Source organism: Chionomys nivalis, chromosome 3 (genome assembly GCF_950005125.1).
Source record: "Chionomys nivalis chromosome 3, mChiNiv1.1, whole genome shotgun sequence".
Taxonomy (NCBI): Eukaryota; Metazoa; Chordata; class Mammalia; order Rodentia; family Cricetidae; genus Chionomys; species Chionomys nivalis.
In genome coordinates, this window is record NC_080088.1 from 119,502,146 (window position 1) to 119,523,693 (window position 21,548).

Here is a 21,548-nt window from a genome sequence, read left to right on the forward strand (position 1 = left end):
TGGGGTCTGGTGCCCTCTTCTGGCCTGTAGGCATACACACAGACAGAATATTGTATACATAATAAATAAATATTAAAAAAACAAAAAAAACCCAAAAAAACATAGTCGTTCCTGATGTGTTCTGGAGTCAGGGGCAGCGACGGCTGGGCAACCAGAGGCCAAACTAAAACCCTGAATCTTGGCTTTTGTCGCAGTAACCTACAGTATACAGACTGCACTTTGAGAGTCTCATGTAGCCCATGTTGGTTTCTAGCTTGCTGTAAAGTGGAGGATGACTTTGTACATCTGATCCTCCTGCCTCCACTGGGATTACAAATATGCACCACAAATGGTTTAGAGAACTGGGGACTGAAACCAGGGCTGTGTGCATGCTAGACACTGGGCTATCCGCTGAGCCACACAGCCCGCCCACACCACCACTGTATTTCAACCTAAGAACTAGGATTCCAACACCCGGGAGGCTGAAGCAGGAGGATAACAGAGTTCAAGGCTAGGTTGGACTAAACAATAGCAAGAGTTTATCTTAAAAGAGAGAGAGTGTGTCGGGAGGTGGTGGTGCACCTTTAGTCCCAGCACTCGGGTGGCAGAGGCAGGCGGATCTCTCTCTGTGGGCTCGAGGCCAGCAGTCTTCACAGAGTTCAGACTGCCAGAACTACACAGTGAGACCACTCTTAAAAGAAGGAGGCACGGGGGAGGGGCTGGAGAGAGCTCAACAGTTAAGAGCACTCGGGAGGCAGAGGCAGGCGGATCTCTGGGAGTTCGAGGCCAGCCTGGTCTACAGGATCTAGTTTCGGGACAGGCTCCAAAACCCACAGAGAAACCCTGTCTCGAAAAACCAAAAAAACAGTTAAGAGCACTTGCTGTTCTTGCAGAGGACTCTTTGTTGTTGTTGGGTTTTTTTGGTTTTTCGAGACAGGGTTTCTCTGTAGCTTTGGTGCCCATCCCGAAACTAGCTCCTGTAGACCAGGCTGGCCTCGAACTCCCAGAGATCCGCCTGCCTCTGCCTCCCGAGTCATGGGATTAAAGGCGTGCGCCACCACCGCCCGGCTTGTTTTGTTTTTTTTTGTTTTTTTTTTTTTGGTTCCCAGCACCTATACAGTGGCTCACAACCATCTTTAACTCCAGTTTCAGGGGCCCCAATACTCTCTTCTGACCTCCTTGGGCTCCACATGCAGGTAAAACACTCATACACATCGAATTTTAAAATAATAATACACATATAAATAAAATACAGGGAAGGTTCCTATGCAAACAGACGCTGACAAGTCAGGGTAACCAAGTCTAGAGAGTAGAGACTGGGGCCGGCATGATCAACACTACCCTCTGTGCTTTGTAAAGACTGTAAAGGGAAATCAATTTGTAATGATTATAGGAAGAGCAGTTTGTCCTCAAAGAATACTCAAACTATGCCAGAGACCCTACTAGCGATTTCTAACTGGGCAACCGAAAGCTCACTAATAGCCCCACACATCGGACAGGGACAGAGACCTTAGATAACTTGCCCGAGAGCCCACAGTCAGAAAGCCAACTGTGTCTTGCCCACATCCTATCCTTAGCCATTACACTGCCTACGGTGTCTTCCAAGTCCCCAGGTCCTGCCCTCGGACAACGGTAATAAAAAGTGAGTGTGTCCGGCTCTCCAAGCTTGCCCTGGCCTCTCTTTTTATGTTTGTGAACAATTTCCACTCTAGCTTTGTTAAGCGCCCTCTGGGGAACACACAAGATCATCCTGGTTTTCCTGGTGGCCAACACCCATTGTTCCTGTACGGACCTCCTCGATGGAGGAAAAAGGGACACGAACATTTGTACAACTGGTAACCGGCGTCGTTTCCCAAGGACCCGTCCTTTACAGCCTCCGGGTTGGTGGCTCTCAGAACAGGTGTGCTGGGGTGGCTGTTAACACCGTCCCACCTCTGCCCACTGAAAAGCAGAACTCAGCAGATCTGCCGGAGACCTTTGAACTTGGAAACAGCAGCAAGCTGAGGCCACCAGCTGTGGCCTGTGCACAGGATGGATCCTGCCTCCACACCAACGGATGGCAGGCCAACTGAGCAATGCCTCCTTTGGGGGGGATGAGGGGAGCATCCACAGACACAAACAGCAGGTTTCTTTCAACCGAGATAAACCGACACCCACACTGCAGCCAGCTAAGCACGCAACTAACTCTCTGCTCAGCAAACTTCCCAGGAGTGGAGTCTGATTTGTTTTGTTTCCTTTTCCTCCACCCTTGGGGATTTATTTTGCTTTGAGATCTCAACAAGGGCAGAGACAGAAGGGAAACTACCACAAGATACAATTGTTTGGCTGTCTAAAACTGTGCTGTGTTTTGAACTCTGGCTTAACTTTCTCTTCCCCCAGTGCTTTGTACTGGTTGAGCTCACCCATCTAACACACTCCATGGTCCAGGGATTAGATGACCACACTTCCTTGACACCATGAGAAGGCTCTGACAGAGCACTCTCTCCTTTTCTTTGGAAGGCAAGAAACTCTCCCCACTTGTAACAGGTTCCTCATATTTGTCACCAGCGTCCTCCTAGCTAGTAGGTTTTCCATTTTAACTGCTGCACAAGACTCCATTCTCGCCATACCTCAGTGGCTCTCGCCTGATGTGACTCCATCCCCACTGTCTACAAATATTTCCGGCGTCACAACTTGGGAATGATCTCGAGGGAGTCCAAAGAGGCCACTAATATCTACAGTGCACAGCTGAGACCCCACCCACAGGAAACAACCTCCTGGCTCCGTCTCAACAGCTCTGCCCTCGGTAGAGCCTGGGTGAGCCAGCGTCCCACTTTCTACAAGAGGCCCACAAGTTCCATCCGGCCGACTGGAAAGCAGGTGGCACAAACAGAGGCATTTCCCACTTTATTCCTAGAAACTGCACGCCACTGAAGTGAAATCCACCAATCCCTTTCTTGTTTTCGTCTTCTGAAACAGGGATATCCCCGTCCAGTCTCGGAGAGCCCTGAAGTAGCCATCCTCCTCCCACCGAGCCTACGACTTTTCAAAGAAAAAGAAATGAGGCCCAGAAAGAGGGAAACTGCCCAAGGTCACACGGCAGACTCAGAGGCAGAACTCGGGGCTCCTCCGGTCCTGCCCTTCGGTAGACTTAGGCTCTCACTCTAGAGAGGACCCAGAGGGTCACCCCTGGGGAAAGGTCACTCCTGGAGGAAGGTCCCGGGATCGGAGTTAGCTGCCATCCCGCTATCTGTCCCCAGAGTCAAGTTGAGCCAAGCAGGAGTCCCCGGCCGGGTCACAAGAGGTCGTAGCCGGGAGGTGAGCGGGAAGGGACGGGAAAGGGAGGAGGGTCGCGCGGGGACGCCTGTTCCCCGCGCTCCCCGGGTCGCCCCAGGAAGTCAAGGCAAAGAAAAAGGTGCAGAAAGAAGTGAATGAGTTGGGGTAGAAGCACGCGGGCAACCTCCCCAGGCCCCTCGGGAGTCGGGAGCGCCCAGCCCCAGTCTCAGCCCCTTCTCGGCGCCCTCTGAACCTTGACCCCTGTCCTCGTGCCAAGCCGGCACCCCTCGGATTCTTACACGCGCCGTCCCGGGATCCCGCACCATGCACCGTGTCTGCAGAGCGCAGCTCAGCACGCAGCTGCTGCTGCCAATATCCCGACAGCGGAGCCACCGCAGCCGCTAACGCCGCCTCACCGCTGCCACAGCGGCAGCTGCGCCAGCCCTTGCATCCGCCGACTCCTGTCAGTCAAGCCCGCAGGCCCTGCCCCACGGCCCCACGCCACGGGCCATTGGCAGCCAGAGAGGCCGCAATGTAATTTGACAGGGTAATCTGCACGTCACTCACAGGTCTCCTCCCCCCTTTCCCCGCCCTACTCACTTAACCAACAGGAATCCCAGGTCTTTCCATTGGCGGAACGTCAGAGAGACGGTGGTTTTGATTGGTCATCGTTCAGAAGGTGGAGCCGAAGCAGCCCTAGTAGAAGTTGAATGGTGAAAAAAGAGGTCCGTCAAACACAGAGTCCCGCCTTCCAAGGTTGGCGCGTAACCTAGCAACAAGGGGGGTCGCGGAGATGTTTAATTGTGGGCAGAAAAATTTAACAGTTTGAGGAGCCGGTGAGTGACAGCGGGGGGAGCCCCGGAGCTGCGTGCCGTGTGCGCTACATGGGCGCGCTGTCCAGTGATCCCCACAGGGGTCCGCGCCCCACTACCCTGCCTCGGTCCAGGTCTCCTCTAGGCCTTCTGCAAGGACCACCGACATCCTCGCTTTCGTAGTTCTTTCTGCTGTCCTGTCCACCTGTCTTTCATGGCTCCGCCCCTCATCCCTCACTGGTACCATTTATGTAAACATCCGACTGAAACTTGGTTGAAGGAAGAAGGTGAGTTGGTCGGTTAGGCACCCACTGTCCACTCTAGGGACCCCTATGTTCCATGGTGAGCTTGCTCGGTGCAGAACTTTAGTGTATGCTTAAATTAAGCGTCTGTTGTTTGTGTTTACGAAAGGGTCTCCCAGTGTAGCGCTGGTTGGCCTGGGACTCACAGAGATCCACCTGCCTCTGCTTCTGAGTACCGGGATTAAAGGCGTGAGCCACCGCACCTAGCCTAATTAGTTTTTTTTTTTAATTGTTATTTGTTTGTTGAAGATTTGCGATTTGCTTTTTGCTTTTATTATTTTGATCATTATGTGTTAGTAGGTGGAGTACGTGCTTGAGGGTCCAGGAAAGGGGTTTGGATACCCTCAAGCCTTGAACTGAAGTTATTGGCAGGTAGTTGTGAGCAGATGGGCATAAGTGCTGTGGACTAAACTCAGGTCCTCTGAAAGAGCCAGACACACTCTAAAAAAAAAAAAAAAAAACTTAAAGATTTGCTTATTTTTATTGTATGTGTATCTGTGAGGCCTACATGTATGTATGTGCACAACATGTGTGCTGTGTGCCGTAACTGAGGAGGCCAGAAGTGAGCATTGGATCCGCTGGAACTGGAGTGACAGGTGGTTGTGAGCCACTATGTGTAGGCTAGGAACTGAGCCCGGGTCCTCTACGAGAGCAGCCAGTGCCATTAGACCCCCAAGCCATCTCTCCACCCTGGTTATTTTGATTGCACACAGAATTTTGTCTTTGATGTTAACTTTAAAATTTCGCTCATGTAATTTAAGACATGATTTCCTTGTGCGTTCTGGCAAGGAAGAAGAATTTCTTGGGAAGATTGAATGAGATGAGGCAATGAAGAGTTGCCATGGGCACAGCCACACAGTGACTGCTCAGCTAACTGCGGATTCCCCCGACATGACTGGTTCTACTGTAACTCTTTCCGTCAAAACATTTTCCAAGGACATTTTCTTGGCCCATAGCAAAAACACTCGCATATTTAACATGGGTTTATTGAGTGCTTGTTGTGGATAGTGGAGGCATTCTGAGTGGCAGGAAAATGCTATCTTTTGAAGTGGGGGGCTGTAGAGATGCCTTGTTCATTAAGAGCACACACTACTTTTTGCAGAGGAGCCTCAGGTCCCAACACCCACATCAAGTGGTTTGCAACTACCTGCAACTCCACCTCCAGGTGATCCAGCGCCCTCTTCAGGCCCCACAGGCACCTGCACTCATATGCACATACCCCCACCACCACAGTTTTCCTTTGAAGTCCTAGTTAGTGTTCTTAGAATTAAAAGTGATTTAAAAAGTGATTGGAACAGAGCATCAGGGGAAAGTATCTTTGTACCTCAGCTTTTATTACAGCAACGAGGTTAGATCCTATAGCCAAGGAAAATATTTCAACCCCAGTCCACTACCTAGTACCCACATGGCAGCTCACAACTGTCTGTAACTCCTGTTCCAGGGGATCCAACACCCTCATACAGACATACAAGCAGGCAAAACCCCAGTGAACACAAAATAAACTTGAATAATTAAAAAAAAAAGAATAATGCAAGCTCAAGATGCAGCTGGGTGGCACTAGGTGTGCCAAACATATGAGGCCTTAAGTTTTTGTTTTTGTTCTGAGTTTTTTTTTCTCTCTTTTCTTTCTTTTTATTTTCCCCTTAAGTTTAATTTCCAGCATCAAAACTCTGGCAAACACAAAATCTGTGCTTCCTACATGTGTTTATTATATTGATCTTTTACACTCTGGTAATTGATATTTTTTAAAGATGAAGAGTTTTATTTTTATTCTGTGTATCACACCTGCTTTTACATTGGTGTTAGGGAACCTCAGATTTGAGCAGCAAGTATTTTACAGACTGAGCCATTTCTCTATTGTGTGTGTGTGTGTGTGTGTGTGTGTGTGTGTTTTGAGACAGGGTTGTCTAGCCCTGGCTGTCCTGGAACTAGCTCTGTAGACCAGGTTGTCCTCAAACTCAGAGATCTGCCTGTCTCTGCCTTCCGAGTGCTGGGATTAAAGGTGTTTGCCACCACACCCCACCCTACCCCAGCTTCTGGCCTATATTTTAAGTTCTATTTCATTTACTTAGTGTGTACATGTGTGTGCCTGTGTGTTAGTGCTGTGATAGAACTCACACATGCTAAACAGATGCACCACTCTTTTTGAAACATCACAATAATTCACACTGCAGCCATGTGTGACCAGAAGTGCACATTTTTAAAGCGTACTGTGACCAAGAAAGGAATTCAAGCCATCTGACATGGAAGCCAGAAGGGGATTGTGTCCTCTGTAGTTCTCCGACTGTTCCTTCGAGGCAGGGTTTTTCTCTGAACCTGGGGCTTAACGCCCCCAGCATCTTCCTGCCTCTGCACCTGCTCTGTTCAATCTACAGAATGATGTGTCATAATCATACGTTAGGGTTTCTTTCTAGGTTTTTTTTTTTTTTTTTTTAATGTATAGGAATGTTTTGCCTGAATGTATGTACATCGTGTGCAGTACTATCAGAGGCCTGAAGAGGGCACCAGATCCCTTGGAACAATAGCTATGCATGACTATGAGCCTACATGTCTGTACTTAGAACCAAACCCTGGTCCTCTGCAAACGCAACAGGTGCTCTTAACCCCTGAGCCACCTCCGTAGCTCTCACGTGTCATTTTAGTGTCAGTAATAAAAATCATAAAAGCTGGACATGTTTGGCAGTATTACATTCACACACAGTATTATGTTCAGAGTTCTGTAAAGTCCCCTGTCAGTCCCCATTTTACAGGGGGGCTGCCAAACCTTGGAGAGGTTGGTTAGCTTATCCAAACACATATGGCTGGGTGGGAGCCACAGGGACTGGGCTCCAAGTGAATTTGATTACCACACAGTGAGCCCCTGGCTTTCCTTCTCACTTTGGAGCCTGTAGAAGGTCAGGTGACCATGCCAAGGTCTGCCCCAAGCTGCAGAAGGTTGACCACAGCAAACAGCAATGTGAACATCCATCCCCAGTTGTGACTGGCCACTGACCCGTCTCTGGCCACAGCTGAGATCCTACCTATTGGCAGGTCTACCTCCAGCTCCATTGCCACAGGGGTCTTCAGGACCAAATATAATCTACAAAATGCAGTTTCCAGCTACTTGGGAGGCTAAGGCAGGGCATTATGCGGTCAAGGCCAGACTAGGCAGTGAGTGAGATCCCGTCAAGCAAACAAAAACCAAACCTGATGACATTGTTGTCTGGCTCTAAGAGAGGACGTGATCTGGCTTGTGAATTCAGTACTGCATCTGCATCTGCATCACCCTGCAGAAAGTGGTGAGAAGACGGGGCCATGGTCTCCTCATTCAACAGCACCTATGTGTTTACTGAGCATCTACCATGTGATAGTTGCTTAGGATAAAAGTTTTCTTCTGCTACTATTATTATTATTGTCTGTGTGTGCATGATGCATGTGTGTGAGTGTTGGCATGCCACTGCACACATGTGGAGGTCAAGGACAGCTCTCAGAAGTTGGTTTTCTCTTTACAGCATAGGTTCCGGGGATTGAACTGAGGTCCTCAGCTTTGGTAGCAAGCGTCTTTACCCCCTGACCTATCTCACCAGCCATGGATGGAAGTTTTTGTCATGACTTGACTAGACTCCTGTACCACTCTCAACTCCCTTTCTTGTCTGTGAAATGGCTTTGGAGGGATATAAGGACCAAAGGAACTCATCCATAGAAAGTACTCCCTGGGTTTTGTTTTGTTTTGTTTTGGTTTGGTTTTTTGAGACATAGTCTCCCTATGTAGCTCAGGATGGGCTTCAACTCACTGTGTAGCCCCAGGATGGTCATGAACTTCTGATCCTCCTGCCCCCATCTCCAGAGAGTTGGGACCCTGGGTGTATTTATAAGTTCTAACATTGGCCACTGTTACAAAAAGGAGCCATAAACCGAGACACCTTTCCCCTACCTTTCCACAGCCAGCACTGGGTCTGTGAAGTAGTCACAGGTTTCTTTCGTCTTCTGTGTGTGTGTGTGTGTGTGTGTGTGTGTGTGTGTGTGTTGGGGTGGGGCGGGGCGGGGAGAGCGAGCACAGTAATAAATCTCCAACCTGCCTATTTGAATGAAGCGGTGGCACATTTGCATGATAAAGATAAATCGATAGAATTCATGACAATGAAAGCCTGGTGCTTCTGCAGCCCTGCTTGACTCTCAGGGCAGGAATCTTAAAAAGGGGAGGCTGGATTGACAACGATTTCAATATGAAGGTTGGTGCCATCAAAAACACTCATTAGAATTCAAGGAAAAGATTCTCGGGTAGTTTTCGCTGGCGTCATCATTCACCCCTTTCCCCACACCTTCCCCGTCCCCTGTTCACCTAAATGAGCTGTCAGGAATGGATGGGCATCTTGGTAATCAGAGAAAACAAGCTTGCCCTTTCCAGCAGAAGAGGCGATTTGACTGAAAGCAAATTGGAAGCATTCCCCTCTGAGTTTCCAGCCTCTGTCTCCCAGGAATCCTGGGTTCTTGACTGATGCCTGGAGAACTCTTAAGGACAGCGTGGAAAAGTGTGTCGTGTCCATTCAACACCTCATTCATCCTGTGGCCTCGGGGCAGGTACCCTTCATCCTCAGAGGGCTGGGGAGAGGCTCCACAGCTGCCCAAACCACTCCATAGTCAGGAAAAGGCCCCTGGGGAGCTCACTCTGCAGATGAGAGAGCAGGAAGTGGGAATGAGGCCCAAGGAAGCAGGATGGCACCACCTTGGGCTGGGTCTGCAGCCTTGAAGAGGTTCTGACTCTGGCCCAGGAGCCTCCCGTCCTTCACAGCGGATCTGGTGCCTCTCTTCTCTGCCTTAGACACATTGGAGACTTCTTCAGTGGCTTAGCTGCCTGCAGTTTGAGGAGCTAAAGATAGTCTTCTGTGGTTCTGCATAGCACTTCATCCTCCTCCATCTTTCTCTGGGTCCTAAGCCGTTTGACCACCTAAGACTCTTTAATTGAATATTTGATCAGCTGAGCCTCTCTGACCACAAACAACAGAAGCCAAGAAAGTCCCTTGCCACCTTCAGCATCTGCATTAGTAGGTCTGCAGGAAGGAGCCTGGAGCTTGGCACTTCCTATCCCTGTGGGTTCCGCTCAGCCAGAGTCCCTGCTTCCCAGCGGACAGGACTGTTTGATGGATAGTCCCACCAAGGCTACTGTGTTAGTTGGCTCTCCCCATGTCAAAGTCCCCGAGGTGAATGACTTGCAGTGCTGGTCTGGGCTGTGGCTGGTGGCTCTGCTGCTTAGGGAGGCTGTGGTGGGACCCTGCATCAGATCATAGCAGAGCCCGGGAGAAAGGAGGAAGGGGGAAAGGGAGAACGAGACAGAGGGACAGAGGCACAGCCCTAGTCACCAAAGAACCTTGTGCCATCAAGGTGTGATAGATGTGGTTACCCAGGCCTTTTAATCCCAATACTCAGGAACCAGAGGCAGAAGAAGCAGGAGGATCTCTATGAGTTCAAGGCCAGTTTGGTCCACATAGTGACTTTCAGGCCAGCCAGGGCTACATAGTAAGACTCTGTCTCAACATTTACCCACCCCCCAAAAAAGAAAACCCCAACAACCTCCCTTCCAGGCCCCACCTCTTTTTTTCCCCCTTAGACAGGGTTTATCTCTTTGGAAGAGCCTTAGCTTTGGGGCCTGTCCTAGAGTTTGCTCTGTAGACCAGGCTGGCCTCGAACTCACAGAGATCCATCTACCTCTGCCTCACAAGTGCTGGGATTAAAGGTGTGCACCACCACTGCCGCACCTCTTAAAGGAAGGTCCCATCACATCTGACAGCTGTGTCCCCATGGGCTGGGGCCCAGTGCTTTAACACATAAACCTGTGGGGTTCTTTTTTTTTTTTTTTTTTTTTTTTTTTTTTTTTTTTGGTTTTTTGAGACAGGGTTTCTCTGTGGTTTTGGAGCCTGTCCTGGAACTAGCTCTTATAGACCAGGCTGGTCTCGAACTCACAGAGATCCGCCTGTCTCTGCCTCCCGAGTGCTGGGATTAAAGGCGTGCGCCACCACCGCCCGGCCAAACCTGTGGGGTTCTGTGCAAACCACAGCAAATGCTTATGATGGGGGAGAGACTGTGTTTTCTGAGGGAAACCTGGGTGCCTTTACTTGTCAAGGACACAGACTTGAGCATACAGAGACATTAGTGCCACTGTCCCTTAGCAGAGAACTCGTGGAGTCCCAGAGTGAGTCTCTGTCCTCCCCCCACATACGCTCCCCGGGCTTCCCCAGTCAGTGTGACAAACCCGACAAGCTCGCGCTTCTTTGAAGAAGGGAAAGATGGGGACATCAGAGCCGGTCAGCAGGGCACGGGGCATGAGAAGGGTCAGGCTGAACATGGAGATGTCATACATGACATCACGGTGTTCCAGACTCACACTTCGGTTTCCCTCAGCCTACAATGTAATATTAGCTGTTTGTTGAAGACTGGCCATGTCCCGTTGAACCCAAGGATTCCTGCCTTACAGCAAAGGGAGCCAGGCCCCGCCCCCAGCAAGGACTGGAATCCAAGTGGGGCTGCTGCAAGTTCCTGCCACAGCCACTGTGCTACCAAAGCCACAGGAATTTTTGCTTTGTTTTGTTTGAGACAGGGTCTCACTCTGTAGCCCTGGCTGTCCTGGAACTCACTCTGTAGACCAGGCTGGCCTCGAACTCAGAGATCTGCTTGCATCTGCCTTCTGATTGCTGGGGTTAAAGGTGTGTGCCACCACAACCAGCTTGCCAATGAAATATTTTTGGTGTTGCCACAGTTTTCTGAGGCAGTTGTTCAGACAAACCTTCTACCTTATGATGTAAATATCTGATATTCGGGGTACCTGATATGCAAACCCATAGGGGTTGAGGCCGTACGTTGAGAACCAGTGGTCCAGGACATGGATTGGTTTGTCAGGAAAATGGGGCTGGCGGGCTGGCCTCTCTTCCTCCTTCCTTTCTTTCTCATCTTTTCTTCTAAGTGTTGACATTACAGGCCTTCCCTGTCACACCTGGTGAGTTATTTATTTGTTTGTTTCTTTTTATTTTGTTTTTTCGAGAGGGTTTCTCTGTGTAGCCCTGGCTGTCCTAGACCAGTTTGGCCTGAAACTCATAGATCCGCCTGCCTCTACCTCCCGAGTGCTGGGATTAAAGACGTGCACCACCACCACTGGGATTAACTTCATTTATTATTACTAATTTACTTTTGAAGTTTTGAGACTGTACTCAAGTAGGCCTTCAACTCTCAGCCATCCCCCTGCCTGAGCCTCCTAGGTTCTGGGCTTATAAACTACCACCTCTCCTGAAACTTCCTGTGAACTGTGTTTTGAAGCCATTGTTACCACTCCGTCCCTGTTTTCAAATCAATACTTAAACATCACCTGGCTGGGGTCGGGGAGATGGAGGGCTGCATTGGAAGGTGCCTGCCATACAAGCCATACAAGCAGGTAAATTCAGCCCCCAGCGCTCACATAAAAGCCAAGGATGAGCCAAGGTGGTGGCACACGCCTTTAATCCCAGCGCTCGGGAGGCAGAGGCAGGTGGATCTCTGTGAGTTCGAGGTCAGCCTGGTCCACAAGAGCAAGTTCTAGGACAGGCTCCAATTCTGCAGAGAAACCCTGTCTAGAAAACAAAACAAAACAAAACAAAAAGACTAACAAAAAAAAAAAAAAAAGAGTCAAGGACATTGGCAAGAGCTTGCAATCCCAGTAGAGTTTGTAATTACCAGTAAAGAGGTGGGGAGAAGAGGAGTCCAAGGGCTCGCTGGGCAGCCTGCCTGTCGCTTGGTGAGGTCCAGGTTCAGTGAGAAACCCTGACTAAAAACAAAGAGGAGATGGATAAATGAAGACACCCACTGGTTGCCTCTGGCCTGTATATGGACTAATATGTGTGCGCACATACATACATACAAACACACTACACACATGTGCCCACCCCCACACATGCTTACCCACACACATACATATCTACACTTAACACTCTATGCACATGTAAACACTACACACACACACCTACACATATGTGTATATCTATACACATTCTATGCACACATGCACATGTACATACTACACGAGCATGCACACCTACACTCCTGACATGTGCTGGTGCACTGTCTCCACTCTGCTTGCTTTTGCCCCATTGTTGGTTGTGACCTGTTCAGCCCTGTCTGTGACCTGTCCTACTGTGACCTGCAGTTCCTTGTCCCAGCCTCCTCTGGATCCTGGGCTACTGATCCGGCACACTGTGACCCAGTGAGTTGACTTCCCACCGCTTTGGGGTTGCCATGGGGAGGAAATGCAGGTGGAGGCAGGGCACATTCCCATGCTCGGCTTTGCTCGGACAGCACTTGCAGCTACCACTCGACTCCTCTGGGGTCTGCTGCCCCTGAGCCCTCCCCTCACATCTTCCCCTGTGTGGTCCCCTGTTGGGACACTGCTGGCTGACCTCAGCTGTCTAGAGCTGGCCCCTCTCTGTGTCTGCCACGTGAGCAATGTGAAGGGCCTCAAAACAGTGACTGTTTCTTGCCTGGTGTATGTGCCTCCACCGTAACCCCTTTACTCCGCTGGCTCAGTCAAGCACCAAGAATCATCACAACGTTAAAAGATAAGCCTGACAGGGTGGTACACACCTGTAATCCCAGCACTGCGTCAGAGCTAAGGACAGACTAGGCTATAAGAGACCCTATCTCAAAAAACAAACAAACAAACAAACAAACAAGCAAAAACCCAAATCAAAACAAAACCCCCAAAGACCAAAGAGCTAAAAGTAGCCTCCAGGTTCTGTGCAGTGGCCATCATGGCCGTCACACCTAACAGCCACTTCTTCCTTTTTAGGGTCGCTGATTGTGAAAGCAGAGAGAGCCTTGAGCTGGCTGACATCTCAGTGCCAGGGTATACAGAGGCAAAGCCAGCTGCTCCAGAGATGGCCTTTGAACTCTTCAGCATGGCCCCTTCCTACGACAGCCTGGCCATACAGAGAATCCCACTGAGGACAGACATAATCCAAGCTGAGCCCATGAAGACCTTGGCCCCATCCAAATCGAAGCTCAGCACCATTGAGGCCAAGAGAATCATGTCAGTCCTGGATGAGGCCATACAAAAAGTGGAGCTGGTGACCCTAATGTCCTACGTGGAGTCCCACCCAGAGGTTCTGGAGGGAATGTTCCCTGAAGACTTGGTGAGGGCCATAAGAGAGCATTTGGACATTGGCCAGGTCTTGCTGGAGGGTGCCAGCATCCTGCAGGAGAAACAGAAGCAGCTGGAGGAAGAGGAGGAAGCTGAGGAAGCCTGGTGCCAGGACCGCCTACTATCCATAGAGCTATGCAGGGCCAGTCTGGGGCCACTGACACACCAGTTCCGAGACTCCACCAAGACTATCCTGAGGCTCCTGATCAACGACTCCCAGGTCACCACGCTGCTGCAGATGCAGGCACCAGGCAGAAGCCCGGGGGCCCAGCGCCTCCTGGACAGCCTGGTGGAGCTTCGTGGCTTCCTCTTTGAAAAACTACTCACCAGCCCTATGGAGGTGAAGGAGAAGAACCAGTTCATACAGGACATCAACCGGAGGAATGAACGGAACCAAGAAGTGATTGACGCCCTCCAGGCTGAGCTGACAGAGGTGCTAAAGAATAAGGAGTCCGAGGTAAACTTCCCAGCATCCTTCAGGTTATGAGCGGAACTGCGGCCGAGCGCCCAAGCCCTGTGGGACTTGGGTCTCCTCTCACTGATTCAAATAGCTTTCTCTTCAATTACTCTGTAGGGACTGTTGCGAGCATTTCACTAGGGCAGCTCACAGGACACGAGGAAGGCATTAAGGAGTTAGTTGGGTGCTGTTTGGAAGTATGGTGAAGAGTAAGGACGGGGCACTGTGAAGGGATGATACAAGGAGTAACTTGGGCCAGGAGGACCAGGGCCGCCGCCACTAAGACATGAAGTATAAAGAAAGGGGGACTGAGCCAGACAGGTGAGGAAGGCTTTCCCAGCCAGGGGTTGGCGAGGTGTCTTTGTCACCAGCGAAGTGAGTTCTTCGTCCTGTGTAGGACAGACATCAGACACATGGGGGAGGGGTCGTAGAGCCGGCTCAGTGGTTAAAAGTGCATACTGTTTACTATACAGCCTTGGCTGGCTTGGAACTCACAGAGATCCCCCTGCCTGTGCCTCTGGAGTGCTGGGACTGAAGGTCTGTGCCATCGCACCCGGTACGCACTGCTCTAGCAGAGTGAAAGAGTTCAGTTCCCAACACTGATGTCCAGCAACTCACAAACACCTGTAACTCCAGCTCCCGGGGATGTCGCCCTCTTCTGGACACCACAGGCACCTGCATTCACGCCCATATCCATACACACAGGTTTAAAATTATATTAAATCTAGAAAGAAAAGAAATCTGAAACCGAAGAGTATTGAAGCAAAAGAAAGTGAAATATTATTATAAAAAGAAGTACAGGATTGGCTGGTGATGGGGCATGCCTTTAATCCCAGCATTCCAGAGGCAGACAGATGTCTGGTGTACAGAGCGAGTTCCGTTTCAGCTAAGGCTACACAGAGAGACCCTGGCTCAAGAAAAGTACAGGGTTGGGCATGGCTCAGTGAATGAAAGTTTCTGTACAGCCTGGGGGACCTGAGTTTGAGCCTCGGATCCCACTTTTTTTTTTTTTTTTTTTTTTTTTTTTAAAGCTGGTATGGTAGTGTACCTTTGTAATCTCAGCAGTGGGGAGGCAGAGACAGGAGGGCCCCTCCCCTCAGACAATTGGCTGGCCAGCCTAGCCTAGCCAACAAGCTCCAGGCCAGTGAGAGCGAGAGGTGGCTGACACGTGAGGGTGTGCACACAAGCACACCCATGCACACGTACAGAGAGGTGCAGCAGGCTACCCTACAGCTATGTTTCATCTTCTGGAAGGGTTTGAATATTTGAATATTCAGAGGTTCTGCAGGCAGCTTAAAGTGGGCCTGTGTGTGCATCCCCCCGCCCAACACGGACTTGACTAGTTAGTGTATTAGTGTATTATAATGAATCTCAGGGCCAGTTACAATTCAGGAATTCAGATGTGGCTACTGTCTTCCATATATTTGTCACAGGTGAGCAACAGCAGCCTGCTTTTTTTTTGGGGGGGGGGCTCTATATCTCATCTCCAAAGGGTCACACAATCCACACCCTGGGCTCAGTGTTCTCCACATGACTCTGCTGTTTAGTGTGGAAGCAGCCACGAACAGTGTCAGGACAAAAGGGCTGTGTCCCAATAATACTTTATTGACAGATATGGCTGTCCGGATCTGGTCTTTGCTCCTTTATTTGTTGACTGCTTTCCTAGGTGGAGGGGAGCATAAGCCTAGCGGGTTCAGAACTCTAAGGGAGGACACAGCCAAAGGTCAGCTGCCCCGTGATTTTGGGGTGCGTGCTACGTGGCTACTAATGGAGCCCCATCCTCATTCGTCCCTGCCTAGGTAGAGAAGGAGAATTTTGTGATCCAAGAACTGAAGAACCACCTGCACCAGGTGTTCAAGTTCTCGGAGAACAGCCTCCTCCGCACGAAGCAGGAGGCAGAGAGACAGCAGAAGGTGGATTACCGGGCCTCCCAGGCTAGGCTGGCCAAAATACAGCAAGAGATCCTGGCGCTTCGCACACAGTACCACAATCTGGTCATGGAGAACCGGGAGGTGGAGCAGACCCTAAGGAAGGTGCCCTGAGGTCTCATGGGGGCAGAGGGGGCAGGGCAGGGCTGCCCCAGGAGTAGGAAAGCTCAAGATAGGTGAACCTCCTGGTAGGGGGCGGTGGGGGAAGCTCACAGGTGGGAGTGAGGTTCCTCACTCACCGCCATGGATGTAGTTCATCCATGGTGGAGGCTGGGTCTTGCTTCATTCCTCACTATGGCAGAATCACATTCTGTTTTATGTGTGTGAGGGGAATTTTTCCTTTTTTTTCCTCCCTGGGATTAAAGGTGTGCCTCCCGAGTACTGGGATTAAAGGCGTGTATCACCACTGCCCAGCTGAAAAAGTGTTTTCTTATTTACGGATTGAGACAGGTTCTGGCTGTCCTGGAATCCATTCTGTATGTAGACCAGGCTGGCTTCAAACTCAGAGATCCACCTGCTTTTGCCTCCCTAGTGCTGGGAGCAAAGGTGTGTGCTACCATGCCTGACCCAAGTGTTTTCTTTAAGTTTTTATTTTATGTATTGCCTACGTGTGTGTTTATATGTCTGTGTACCACATGTATGCAGTGCCCTCAGAGGCCAAAAGAGGGTGTTGGATCTAGAACCGGAGTTACAGAGGGTTGTGAGCTACCATGTGGATGCTAGGAATTGAACCTGGGTCCTCTGGAAGAGAAAACAGTGCTTTTAACTGCTGTGGCATCTCTCCAGCCCCAAGTATATTTAATTTTTAAACTTAGGGCCTCAGCCGGGCGGTGGTGGCGCACGCCTTTAATCCCAGCACTTGGGAGGCAGAGGCAGGTGGATCTCTGTGAGTTCGAGACCAGCCTGGTCTACAAGAGCTAGTTCCAGGACAGGCTCCAAAACCACAGAGAAACCCTGTCTCGAAAAACCAAAAAAAAAAAAACAAAACCTTAGGGCCTCATTTGTGCTAGACAAAGGTTCTGAGTCACATCCCCAGCTGGGAGCTGACCCTTTAAAACAAAATATTTATGTGTGTGTGTGTGTGTGCATGCATGTGTGTGTGTGCATGCATGTGTGTGTGTGCATGCATGTGTGTGCCTGTGTGTGTGCATGTGTGTGCACGCACATGCACTGCAATGCCTGTGTGGAGGTCAGAGGATAGGTCTGCTGTCAGTTCTCTCCTGCCACCTTGTAGGGTCAGGATAAAACTCAAGCCCTAACCGCCTCTACCTACCCACTGAGCCAACTTACTGGCCCTGGACTCTTTTGTTTTTGTTTAAGAAAAAATATAAAGTGGAGACTGAAATTGAGAACTGGATCCAGAAATATGACATGGAGATGAGTGAGAAGCAGGTATGTGTTGGGGGCTCCTCCTGAGGGGCTGGGAGGGATGGGAGTGGGGTAGGAGCTGCCCAAGATGGCCTAGGTATGAGCCTTCCTGGTGTCCAGGTGTGGGTAGTGGGAAGCCTATGGGGGGGTACAGGGTGAGAGGACATAAGAAATGCAAAACTGGCCGGGTGGTGGTGGTGCACGCCTTTAATCCCAGCACTCGGGAGGCAGAGACAGGCGGATCTCTGTGAGTTCGAGACCAGCCTGGTCTACAGAGCTAGTTCCAGGACAGGTTCCAAAGCCACAGAGAAACCCTGTCTCGAAAAACCAAAAAAAAAAAAAAAAAAGAAAAGAAATGCAAAACTGCTGCAAGCCAGATCCATCCAGAATGATGTTCCCTCCTCCAGCCTGGCTCAGCCCCTGCCTGCTCCCAGTTCAGAGGGGAGTCTACCCGCTACTGTTACCAGGCATTTACTGAGAACCTAAAAGGTTCTGGGCTCCAGAATAAGGCAGGGAGGCACAGCTGTGTCATCTGACATCAGTTGGCCTTTTTGAGTTTGGATCTGGTGTGCCCTGAGGCCCTCATGGGAGGGTTCATGAGACACCATTACTGAATGTGTCTGAGCCCCGAACTAGGTCTAGATAAATCCTGACCTGCAGTGGGAGCCTGGGTGGCCCCACCCACTTGCATGTGACACAGGTGGCACCTGGCCCTGACCTGGGCAGGCCTGGAGAGCTGAGAGTTCACACCTTGTCAGAGAAAGGCAAGCAGGACCCCTCTCTCAGCCAGACCACAGTGCTCCCCCAGCACAGGTTGCAAGGTTTGGCCACGGCTGGGTGGTGTGCACAGGGTCCAGTGCTACAAAACAAACCCTACAGAATCCCGAGTGCCACAGTGGACTCTGTAGGGTTTGTAGATTTGTAGGTCCCTTGTTGGCTGGGACCCTGACAGCTCAGCTCAGTCCTTGTCCTCAAAGTGCTCTGCCCATGGTGGATACTTAGTAGGTGTTGGTGGAAAGAAGGGGTAGAAAGAAGGGAGGGGGGAGTTGGTGTGAATTGCAGTAAGAGGGATGAGGGACAGAATGGGTGACTCTGGGGTCACCTGCAGATCTTTCTGCTCTGAGCCTCTGTGAAGCTGCTCAGTGGCGGTGGCCTCACTGTGTCCTGGCTCTGTGGAGTAAGATCCTCTGTGTCCTGGCTCTGTGGAGTGAGATCCTCTGTGTCCTGACTCTGTGGTATGAGATCCTCTGTGTCCTGGCACTGTGATAAAACACCTGAGAAAGGGAAGGAAAGTTTGTCTGGGCTCAGAGTTTTGGAGAGTACAGTTCATGGTCACTGGGCCCTGCTGCCTTGAGTCTAAGGAGAGAGTGTCACAGAGAGGGGAGCAGAAATGTACACCACAGAGGGGCTGGGAATGAAGGAGAAGGAAAAAAAGGGTTGAAGGGTGGAGGAAGAAGAGGAGGGAGACACAGACTAAAGAGAAGATACCTTTCAAGGGCCCACCCCGCAAGAAACTACTTCCTTCCGGAAAGCCCGCTCCTGTTGTTCAGCGGTGAATCCATCAGCTGGTTAACCCACTGATGAGGTTGGCGCTTTCACGATTCAGTCGCCTCTCAACAGCGCCACCTAGCGGGAGACCAGGCCTCCAACCCATGTGTCTGTGAGCGGTCTTTCAAACTGAAGCCGGGTATCCCAGAAACTGGCCCTGATACTGGGAATTAGAAAACCAGGAGCTTAAAAGAAAATCTCCTAAAGGTGCAGAGAAGCTAGACTTCAATGCTAGGGCCAGCGGCTGGGGAGCTGGCTCAGTTTCTAGGATGTTTGCCACGCAAACACCAGGACCCGAGTTCCCATCCCCAGCACCTACATAAGAAGCTGAAGGCCGCAGTGTGCAGTTATAATCACGGTGCCAGGAGGCAGAGACAGGCAGATCCTGGGAGTTTGCCAGCACAGTGACACCAGCAAGTTCCAGATTCAGTGAAAGAAAGGTGGAGAGATTGAGGAGGACACCTGATGTTGACCTCTAGCCTACACACACACACACACACACACAGGCACACGCATACGCGCACCACGTGAATTAATATGTGCACTTAACCACGAACACACGCACACCTAGGTTTGCACACCTTGTTGCCCTTGCCCTTCCCTCCATCCCGAGATCTGTTCAGTTGGATCCTTCCTGGAGTGAGCCCACGTACAGACAGGCCCTGCACCTTACCTGGCTGGGGCGGAAGACAGGGAACATGGGAAGCCATGCCAGGTGCTGCGTCCCCAGCCCTGCCCCTCGCCTAGGACGAATTCGAGGACCTTGAGAGCATCCACAAGGAGGAGAAGCTGCAGCTGGAGGAGCTGAAGGAGAGGCATGCGGTGCTGGTGGAGGAGTTCGCCCAGATCCGCGCTGAGAGCGAGATCAACTCCAAGAAGCGGGTGGAGGCAGAGCGCGAGATGGTGCGCATGGTAAGGGCAGCCACGCTCATCCAGGCTGTGTGGAAGGGGTACCTGGTGCGCTCCATGCTCAGGTCCAGGAAGAAGAAGCGCGGAAAAGGGAAAGGCAAAGACAAGGGGAAGGGCAAAGAGGAGAAGAAAGCCAAGGGCAAGGCCAAAGCCAAGAAGAAGTGACCGCTGCCTGTCCCGGCCCTGCCCCTGCCCAGCTTCAACCACGCCCTGCCGGATCTGAACCACAACCTCCACCCCTGGCCCCAGCCCTTCCATCCCTGGCTTTGATTATGGCTAAATTAAAAACCAACCAACTTTTAAACCATTCTCAACACTGTTGACTCACCCTTCAACAGACTATGTCTGCCCTAGGATGAGGCTGTGTTGCTCATGGGCGCAGCATCCCGAGGAGGGTGCAAGCTTTGGGCCCCCATCCTGCCACATCTTCATTGAGAAATGAGGCCCTGGTCCCAGCCCAGGAGCTACTGTGGTTGCCATGGAGACATCATGGCACAGCTTTGCCCCTATGCTATGAACCATTGGAAAGGCAGCAGCGTTTTTGTTTGACGTTTAGATTGTTTGCACGATTTTCAAAAAGTATTAGTTGCTAGAATTTCATAAATTGAGAACTATCCCATAGAAACCGAGCAGCCCTTTCTGTAAGGATCCCATCACCCTGAAATCCCAGAATTCCGGTCCGTGTCTTCCATAGCGCAGCAGCAGCAGCAGTCCTGCAACTTTATTTCGAAACAAAGTATTCCTATGTAGCCCAGACTGTCCTTGAACTTAGGGTGATCCTCTGATTTTTTTTGTTTGTTTTTCGAGACAGGGTTTCTCTGTGGCTTTGGAGCCTGTCCTGGCCTCGAACTCACAGAGAACTGCCTGCCTCTGCCTCCTGAGTGCTGGGATTAAAGGTGTGCGCCACCACCGCCTGGCTTCCTTCCTCCAATTTCTAAATGCACAGGCCCCCTCTTCTGGCTGACTCCTTCCTCCACTTTAAAACACAAAGCATGAGCCAGGCCGGCGTGGGGGTGGATTCCTTGCCTTTAATCCCACCACTTGGGAGGCTGAAGTAGAAGGATCTTTGAGTTTGAGGCTAGCCTGGTCTACAAAGTGAGTTCCAGGACAGCCAGAGCTACATGGGGAAACCGTCTTACGTGGTTGTGCCCATGAAGTCCAGAGCTGGGTGGAACTACAGCCACCGATGTTTGTGAGCCACTAGAAGAGGGTACTGACATCTGAACTCAGTACTGACCTGACAAGAGCTGTTATGGTCTCTTAACCCACAAGCCACCCCTTTAGTCCCAATTTTTTTCTTTTTTTTCTTTTTCTTTCTTTTTTTTTTTTTTTTTTTTGGTTTTTCGAGATAGGGTTTCTCTGTGGCTTTGGAGCCTGTCCTGGAACTAGCTCTGTAGACCAGGCTGGTCTCGAACTTCCAGAGATCCGCCTGCCTCTGCCTCCCGAGTGCTGGGATTAAAGGCATGCGCCACCACCGCCCGGCGAAACTTTTTATTAAAAGGGGTGTGTATGTGTATCACATGCATGCCTGATGCCTGAAAAGGTCAGAGGGTGTTGGATCCCCTGGAACTGGAGTTATAGGCGGTTAGGAGCCACCTGATATGGGTCCTCCCTCTGGAAGAACAGTAAGCTCTCTTAACTGCTGGGTCATCTCTCCAGTACCCCCTTCTCCACCTTTTGTGGTTCCCATCAGGCTGCCCCTATTCTGTCACCCCCAAGTGCTCTGACACCACAGCCTGGTATAGCCAGACTCCAGGCCTGGTTAACCTGGTGGCATCACCCTGGGCTTCAGCCGACTTTTAGTGTAGACGGGAGAAGAATATGTGCTTCTATTTTTAGCCTGCGCCTATC

At 50.7% G+C, this 21,548-nt stretch overlaps 2 protein-coding genes across 5 annotated transcripts in view; one reads left to right on the top strand and one right to left on the bottom strand.

Annotated features, from left to right (window-relative positions):
• Positions 1 to 3,678, bottom strand: part of Tpcn1 (two pore segment channel 1) — a 58,079-nt gene extending 54,401 nt beyond the window's left edge. For all 3 annotated transcript variants that reach the window (XM_057764553.1, XM_057764552.1, XM_057764556.1), the window contains exon 1: positions 3,534 to 3,678. The gene's annotated coding sequence lies outside the window, so the exon portion shown is untranslated. The remainder of the gene's footprint in view (positions 1 to 3,533) is intronic.
• A 317-nt stretch (positions 3,679 to 3,995) lies between these two features.
• On the top strand, positions 3,996 to 20,104 carry Iqcd (IQ motif containing D). 2 transcript variants are annotated; one of them, XM_057765032.1, is made up of 5 exons: positions 3,996 to 4,070; positions 13,137 to 13,944; positions 15,744 to 15,977; positions 17,193 to 17,264; positions 19,536 to 20,104. In XM_057765032.1, the coding sequence occupies exons 2-5, from the start codon at positions 13,225 to 13,227 to the stop codon at positions 19,860 to 19,862; spliced, it is 1,353 nt and encodes a 450-aa protein (XP_057621015.1). In that variant the 5' UTR covers positions 3,996 to 4,070; positions 13,137 to 13,224; the 3' UTR covers positions 19,863 to 20,104. The 2 variants fall into 2 exon arrangements, with proteins under 2 accessions (XP_057621015.1, XP_057621014.1); XM_057765031.1 differs by having other exon boundaries at positions 4,020 to 4,333.
• Positions 20,105 to 21,548: the final 1,444 nt, after the last annotated feature.